Source organism: Palaemon carinicauda, unplaced genomic scaffold (assembly GCF_036898095.1).
Source record: "Palaemon carinicauda isolate YSFRI2023 unplaced genomic scaffold, ASM3689809v2 scaffold1389, whole genome shotgun sequence".
Classification (NCBI taxonomy): domain Eukaryota; kingdom Metazoa; phylum Arthropoda; class Malacostraca; order Decapoda; family Palaemonidae; genus Palaemon; species Palaemon carinicauda.
Genome location: NW_027168914.1, coordinates 28,352 through 37,500, shown reverse-complemented (window position 1 = coordinate 37,500; position 9,149 = coordinate 28,352). Strand labels below are relative to the sequence as shown.

Genomic DNA, 9,149 nt, shown 5'->3' with positions numbered 1-9,149 from the left:
ATAAGAAATTTCTATCACAGAAATCACGAGAATATTACGACTAGTGGCAATTTCTCTGATTCAAAGTGGGACATAATGTTACAAATAGTCCCGTGATATATTTCCTAAAGCAAATATATATATTTTGGTTCCTTGTGACACAAAATAAATCTATGAAATAAATAAAAGTGCCACAAAATGAAATCATGCAGTTTCTGTTCCTTTATTATGGACTCTCTTGTAAAAACAGACTTTCCTTTACAAAAGAAAAGTTTAAATGTAAAGTTTTCCACACATAGGTCTACTTACTTGTCTAGGGCCGTAGGTATCAACTAGTTTTGCAAGGGAATCATAGGCCCTTCCTTTATAATCCCCTTTGGTAACGTAGTCGATGATCTGGCTTACAGTCTTTTGGTATCCCTTGATTTCCTTAATAAGTTGGGGGGTTAAAAGACTAGTACAGTTATCGGAAGAAGAAGGACTAGGGGTAGCGTCACTTTCAGAATCGAATAATGAATTTGAAAGGAAAGAAACTGGAGCCAATTCATCCTTGGCCTTAAGAATATGAATGCCTTCACAAATAAAAAGACTATAGAATATCAAGAACAAAGCGTATATGTCTGTTAGAATCATTGTTCCACCCGAAACTGAAAGAGCAATCTGAAAGAGCAATAGCGTTGGAAAAACAGCTTGTAGTCTACTGAATATAAAGCTACCGTATCTCGTGATATGTAGCCCTCACCAAATCTCCTATCTCTTTATAATCTTAATGAAGTCTTTCGTAATCTTATCTGAAATGATTTACTTGTTATTGTGAAGTAAAATAACAATAATGAAAGAGGCGAAGATAAGAAAACTATAGATTCAAGGGAAGAACACCGAAAATTGACATAACCATGTTATGCCAGTATAGCATTGTTTAGATATCTATGGAAATCCAAAATGGACATCTAAAAGTATACTGTATACACCAAAAAAGAACATTTATCTCTTAATCAAGTCTCTTCTTCCGTTACCTCACGTCTTCCGAAAACACTAATCAATTGTAGCTTACTAAGCTACAACCCTAGTTGGGAAGGCAGGATGCTATAAGCCCAGAGCCTTCAACATGGAAAATAGCCCAGTAAGGAAAGGAAACAAGGAAAAAATATTTTAAGAACAGTAACATTAAAATAAATATTTTATATAAACTATAAAAACATTAACAAAACATGAGGAAGAGAAACAATATAGAATAGTGATCCCGAGTGTACCCTCGATCAAGAGAACTCTAGACCAAGAGGAAGACCATGGTACTGAGGCTATGGCACTACCCAAGACTAGAGAACAATGGTTTGATTTTGGAGTGTCTTCTCCTAGAAGAGCTGCTTACCATAGCTAAAGAGTCTCTTCTACCCTTACCAAGATTAAAATAACCACTGAACAATTACAGTGCAGTAGTTAACCTCTTTGCTGAATAAGAATTGTTTGGTAATCTCAGTGTTGTCAAGTGTATGATGACAGAGGAGAATATGTAAAGAATAGGCCAGACCATTGGGTGTGTGTAGGCAAAGGGAAAATAAGTCGTAACCAGAGAGAAGGATCCAAATAGTACTGTCTGGCCAGTCATTGGAGCCCATAACTGGTAGTATTTCAACGGTTGACTGGTGCCCTGGCCAACCTACTACCTACAACTGTTATTGTAGATTTACTGGCCTTTCTGATTAACACGAGCTCTTCAATAGGTTGGCCAGGGCACCAGCCACCCGTTGAGATACTACCACTAGAGAGTTATGGGGTCTTTTGACTGGCCAGATAGTACTACATTGGATCCTTCTCTCTGGTTACGGTTTTCCTTTTGCCTATACACTCACACACCGAATAGTCTGGCCTATCTTTACGTATTCTCCTCTGTCCTCATACACCTGACAACACTGAGATTACCAAACAATTCTTCTTAATGCACTGTAATTGTTCAGTGGCCACTTTCCTCTTTGTAAGGGTGGAAGAGACTCTTTAGCTATGGTAAGCAGTTCTTCTAGGAGAAGGACACTCCAAAATCAAACCATTGTTCTCTAATCTTGGGTAGTGCCATAGCCTCTGTACCATGGTCTTCCACTGTCTTGGGTTAGAGTTCTCTTGCTTGAGGTTGCACTCGGGCACACTTTTCTATCTTATATCTTATATCTCTACCTCTGGTTTTTTAAAGTTTTTATAGTTTATAAAGTGATATTTATTTTAATGTTGGTGCTCGTCTTAAAATATTTAATTTTTCCTTGTTCCCTTTCCTCACTGAGCTATTTTCCCTGTTGGAGCACCTGGGCTTATAGCATCCTGCTTTTCCAACTAGGGTTGTAGCCTAGCAAATAATAATAATAATAATAATAATAATAATAATAATAAAGCCGGTAAAAGCTAGTTTCAAAAGAATTAGTGGCTGCTGTTAAAAGTTGAAACTTCCTTATTTTTTCTGAGAGTCATAAATTGGAGCAACCTTATTTCTATGAGAGTCAAAAGTTAACACTACCTTATTTCTGTGAGTCGAAAGTTGAAATTACCTTATTTCTATGACAGTCAAGAGTTGAAACTACCTTATTTCTATGAGTCAAAAATTAAACATCTTATTTCTATGAGAGTCAAAAGTTTATATTACTGAGTCATAAGTTGAAACGATCTTATTTCTATGAGTCATAAGTTGAAACGATCTTATTTCTATGAGTCATAAGTTGAAACGATCTTATTTCTATGAGTCATAAGTTGAAACGATCTTATTTCTATGAGTCATAAGTTGAAACGATCTTATTTCTATGAGTCATAAGTTGAAACTACCTTATTTTTATGAGTCAAAAGTTGAAACGATCTTATTTCTATGAGTCATAAGTTGAAACGATCTTATTTCTATGAGTCATAAGTTGAAACTACCTTATTTTTATGAGTCAAAAGTTAATACTACCTTATTTTTATAAGTCAAACGTTGAAACTACCCTATTCCTATACGTCATAAGTTGAAATTATCTTATTTCCATGAGTCAAAAATTGAAACTACCTTATTTCTGAGTCAAAAATTGAAACTACCTTATTTCTGAGTCAAAAGTTGAAACTACCTTATTTCTGAGTCAAAAGTTGAAACTACCTTATTTTTGAGTCAAATATTGAAACTAGATTATTTCTGAGTCAAAAGTTGAAACTACCTTATTTCTGAGTCAAATATTGAAACTAGATTATTTCTGAGTCAAAAGTTGAAACTACCTTATTTCTATAAGTCAAAAGTTGAAACTACCTTATTTATATAAGTCAAAAATTGAAACTACCTTATTTCTATAAGTCAAAAGTTTAAACTATCTTATTTATATAAGTCAAAAATTGAAACTACCTTATTTCTGAGTTAGAAGTTGAAACTACCTTATTTCTGTAAGTCAGGAGTTTAAATGGCCTTATCTTTTAAGTCAAAAGTTGAAACTACCTTATTTTTATAAGTCAAAAATTTAAACTACCTTATTTATATAAGTCAAAAATTTAAACTACCTTATTTCTGAGTTAAAAGTTGAAACTATCTTATTTCTTAGTCAAAAGTTGAAACTACCTTATTTCTATAAGTCAAGAGTTGAAATGGCCTTATCTTTTAAGTCAAAAGTTGAAACTACCTTATTTTTATAAGTCAAAAATTTGAACTACCTTATTTATATAAGTCAAAAATTGAAACTACCTTATTTCTGAGTTAGAAGTTGAAACTACCTTATTTCTGTAAGTCAGGAGTTTAAATGGCCTTATCTTTTAAGTCAAAAGTTGAAACTACCTTATTTTTATAAGTCAAAAATTTAAACTACCTTATTTATATAAGTCAAAAATTTAAACTACCTTATTTCTGAGTTAAAAGTTGAAACTATCTTATTTCTTAGTCAAAAGTTGAAACTACCTTATTTCTATAAGTCAAGAGTTGAAATGGCCTTATCTTTTAAGTCTAAAGTTGAAACTACCTTATTTTTATAAGTCAAAAATTTGAACTACCTTATTTATATAAGTCAAAAATTGAAACTACCTTATTTCTGAGTTACAAGTTGAAACTACCTTATTTCTGTAAGTCAGGAGTTTAAATGGCCTTATCTTTTAAGTCAAAAGTTGAAACTACCTTATTTTTATAAGTCAAAAATTTAAACTACCTTATTTATATAAGTCAAAAATTTAAACTACCTTATTTCTGAGTCAAAAGTTGAAACTATCTTATTTCTTAGTCAAAAGTTGAAACTACCTTATTTCTATAAGTCAAGAGTTGAAATGGCCTTATCTTTTAAGTCTAAAGTTGAAACTACCTTATTTTTATAAGTCAAAAATTTGAACTACCTTATTTATATAAGTCAAAAATTGAAACTACCTTATTTCTGAGTTACAAGTTGAAACTACCTTATTTCTGTAAGTCAGGAGTTTAAATGGCCTTATCTTTTATGTCAAAAGTTGAAACTACCTTATTTTTATAAGTCAAAAATTTAAACTACCTTATTTATATAAGTCAAAAATTGAAACTACCTTATTTCTGAGTCAAAAGTTGAAACTATCTTATTTCTTAGTCAAAAGTTGAAACTACCTTATTTCTATAAGTCAAAAGTTGAAACTACCTTATTTCTATAAGTCAAAAGTTTAAACTACCTTATTTATATAAGTCAAAAATTTGAACTACCTTATTTATATAAGTCAAAAATTGAAACTACCTTATTTCTGAGTTAAAAGTTGAAACTATCTTATTTCTTAGTCAAAAGTTGAAACTACCTTATTTCTATAAGTCAAAAGTTGAAACTACCTTATTTCTATAAGTCAAAAGTTTAAACAACCTTATTTATATAAGTCAAAAATTGAAACTACCTTATTTCTGAGTTAAAAGTTGAAACTATCTTATTTCTTAGTCAAAAGTTGAAACTACCTTGTTTATATAAGTCAAAAACTGAAACTACCTCATTTCCATAAGTCAAAAGTTGAAACTACCTTATTTCTGAGTTAAAAATGGAAAATACCTCATTTCCATAAGTCAAAAGTTGAAACAACCTTATTTCTGAGTTAAAAGTTGAAATTATCTTATTTCTAAGTTAAAAGTTGAAACTACTGCACCTTATTTCTATGAGCTTCAATGGTTAAAACTATCTTATTTCCATGAGTCAAAGTTGCTACTGCATAATTCATAAGACAAAAATTCAAACTACCTCATTTCTATGAGGCATAGGTTGAAACTATATTATTTTTGGGAGAGTCAAAATTAAAACTACCTTCCAATTTTGGCTCTTATAGAAATAAGGTAACTTTAACTTTTGGCTCATATATATATATATATATATATATATATATATATATATATATATATATATATATATATATATATATATATATATATATATATATATATATATATATATGTGTGTGTGTGTGTGTGTGTGTGTGTAATTTGGCTTTTAGAAAAATAAGGTAATTCCAACTTTGGCTTTTAGAGAAATAAGGTCGTTCCAAGTCTGGCTCTTATAGAAATAAGGTAGTTTCGACTTTTGGTTCTTAGAGAAATGAGGAAGTTTCAGGTTTTGGCTCTTAAAATATAAGGTATTTCCAACCTTGACTCTTAAAGAAATAAGGCAATTTGAACTTTTTGGCTCCTATGAATAAAAGGTAGTTCCAAATTTCGGCTGTCATTGTAATATGGTAATTTCAGCTTTTGGGTCTTGTAGATATAAGGTAGTTTCAAGTTTTAGCTCTTACAAAAATAAGGTAGCTTCAATCTTTGTCTCTTATAGAGATAAGGTAGTTTCAACTTTTGGCTCTTATAGAAGTAAGGTAGTTTCAACTTTTGACTTATTGAAATGAGGTAGTTTCATCTTTCCTCCCATAGAAATAAGGTAGTTCCAACTTTATCTCTTACAGAAATAAGGTAGTTTCAACGTTTGGCTCTTACAAAAATAAGGTAGTTTCAACGTTTAACTCTTACAGAAATAAAGGGTAGTTTTAAATTTTGGCTCTTACAGAAATAAGGTAGTTTCAACTCTTGGCTCTTACAGAGATAAGGTAGTTTTTAACTTTTGGCTCTTACAGAGATAAGGTAGTTTCAACGTTTAACTCTTACAGAAATAAAGGGTAGTTTTAACTTTTGGCTCTTACAGAGATAAGGTAGTTTTAACTTTTGGCTCTTACAGAAATAAGGTCGTTTTAACTTTTGGCTTTTACAGAAATAAGGCAGTTTCAACTCTTGGCTCTTACAGAAAAAATAGTAGTTTCAACTTTTGGCTCCTAGAGAAATAAGGTAGTTTCAACTTTTGGCTCTTACAGAAATAAGGCAGTTTCAACTCTTGACTCTTAGAGAAAAATGGTAGTTTTAACTTTTGGCTCCTACAGAAATAAGGTAGTTTCAACTTTTGGCTTTTACAGAAATAAGGTAGTTTCCACTTTTGGCTTTTACAGAAATAAGGGTAGTTTTAACTTTTGGCTCCTACAGAAATACGGGTAGTTTCAACTCTTGGCTCTTACAGAAATAAGGCAGTTTCAACTTTAGCTCTCTTAGGTGTCTCGGTCCTGAATGTGTTTGGTGGATGAACTCATTCATTGCTGACAGGTTTATTGCCGGTCTCCAGCCTTCAGACACCTTCCTTGCCAGAAAGAGTTAACTGAAGAAGCCTGGAGGAGCTATCGTTGGCCTCGTGAAGTGTGCTCTTCTCCAACACGGCTTGAAGTTCCTCTTGTAGGGCAAGATCTCCTGTCAACCCCTGGCGATAGGATGACGGGGGAAAGCCGATGAAAAAGAAGATATAACCAAATCAGAGGACAGTAGATCACTCTCAGAAATATCCCAAGAAGAAGCTGCCATTGAGAAACTTCCATCAGGTATACACGGCTATCTCACCCAAAAATAGATTTTTATGTCATCCATTTAGATTTTAGAATTATAAGAGCAAACAAGTATACCTATATATCATGAATAAATCTAATATAAAATTTAAAATAAAATCTTCACTGGTAAATTTTTTTGCTATTTTCGATATTATGCCTTGGAATAAAATGAAACATTCTGAAATGGGAATGGTAAAATCAGGGCTGCCAACCACACGCAATAACAGCACGAGAAAAATTGCCTCCCTGACCCCGAAAGGTTGATATGCCTGAAAAACTGCAAAAACAATGCTGCTATTTGTCAGATGACAAACAGACATTCAATATTTAACCTACTCACTGACCTAAAGCTGGTATGATTTAACATCAAATAAATCTTAGAGCTGAAAGATAAGAAACTTCAGTAGCTATATGGAGAGTCATAATAGAAATACATAGAAATGATATCCTCTCCCATCGAAATTAGCAAAAAAAAAAAAAAAAATGTGGATTAAACGTTTTAGAGATGAGAACCTAAAGAATTGTCATAGAAAAGGATGACACTGATAGCCAGATCATTGCTAAAGTCCTATCACAGCCTATATAAACTGTTGTGAAAGTTATAAAAAAAGGAACTTCAAATCTCTTATCTTAAGTTGAGAAGGAGATTACACAACCAAAGAATTCATTACAGAAGTCTGAGTAGATTTTGCTCTTCATTATTTATAATTTGAATCAGGAATCTGGGATACCAACGTCTTAGCCTATGTGTAATGAACTCTTTTGGGATCGAGCCATGTCTTCCAGATTGAAGTTCCTCCTTGGCAGCTTCTACTTGGGATATTTCTGCGAAAATTTAGAGGTATTTATGGAGTTCTAATCTCCGGAACGAATATCCAGAGAGATATCGTATATAAATCAGGGAAACGTTAATAACAAGCCATGTTATTACTTTAAAAGACAAAAGTTGAAACTACCTTTTTACTTCAAAAGACGAAAGTTGAAACTACCTTATTACTTCAAAAGACAAAAGTTGAAACTACCTTTTTACTTCAAAAGACGAAAGTTGAAACTACCTTATTACTTCAAAAGACAAAAGTTGAAACTACCTTATTACTCTAAAAGGCTAAAGTTGAAACTACCTTATTACTTTAAAAGACAAAAGTTGAAACTACCTTATTACTTCAAAAGCGTTAACCTTGTCTCGAAAGATAAGGGTGTGTTAGGATACGTGGACAAGAGAGCCGTTACAAATCCCAATCTCAATATGCTACAACTAACACGTTTGTTGTTGATCCATTCGCCTTCGTACTTGCAGTGTTGCCAGATATGGGAATTTATCCCTAGATTTGGGGATTTTGGTTGTCTAATGGGGATATTCTGAAAAAATTTCTGTGAAGAAATAAAATTTAGTAAATCTTCCTATTGTTGCAATTAGTTTACTTAGCACTCTATATGAAGTATGGTGAGAAAATTCTATATGAGTAAAGCCTACATGATCAAAAGAAAATATATTTGTGGAAATGGAGATTTTTGGGTCGTTTTGGGGATTTTTTATCATGAATTTTGGGGAATTTTTACGCTAACTCATCTGGCAACACTGCATTCTCCTTCGTAGTTGCCATTCTTACCTCACCTCGCGAGAGGTTCTACCTGTTTTTCTTGTTTTTTTCTAGTAATTTTCGATCATGGATGGTTTAGCTTCTCCCTCATCGACTAAGTTGAGTACCCCTTTTTCAATTGTTGGAGAAATTGCATCTCAAACCAGTGCAGGGGCGTGACTAGATGCTTGTCAGTGGTTGGGCAGGAAGGGGCACAGCTGATTATGGGAGGGCACTAGGCTATCGGGGCAAGCCTATACATGCCAATTTCATATGCATTTTGTAGCCTTATGAGTAGGGTATTTAGGATTCTATTATATTGTATTAAATTAAGCAGAGATGCATAGAAATCAGGTACATTATAATTATACGTAAGCACAGAATAAGAAGAATTACAGATAACTTCAAATCATGCAGTGAGCTATGCAAAATTCATTAATTCCTGTGCGTTAGAAATTATAAAATATACGCATGGAAATACAAGAAAAAAATAACTTTCATAAATATTTTTAATAGGTATTGTTCGTAGAAATTTAATGGATGATTGAAATTATATATATATATATATATATATATATATATATATATATATATATATATATATATATATATATATATATATATATATATTTATATATACACAGTATATATATATATATATATATATATATATATATATATATATATATATATATATATATATATATATATATATATATATATATATTTACATGCATACATATATATATATAT

The 9,149-nt window shown here is 31.8% G+C and overlaps 1 protein-coding gene across 1 annotated transcript in view; it reads right to left on the bottom strand.

The window, feature by feature from the left end:
* Positions 1-687, bottom strand: part of LOC137635540 (carboxypeptidase Q-like) — a gene marked incomplete at its 3' end in the record, with an annotated part of 14,422 nt that extends 13,735 nt beyond the window's left edge. Inside the window, exon 1 of the mRNA XM_068368014.1 lies at positions 289-687. Within this exon, the coding sequence (XP_068224115.1) occupies positions 289-612 (324 nt within the window). The remainder of the gene's footprint in view (positions 1-288) is intronic.
* Positions 688-9,149: the final 8,462 nt, after the last annotated feature.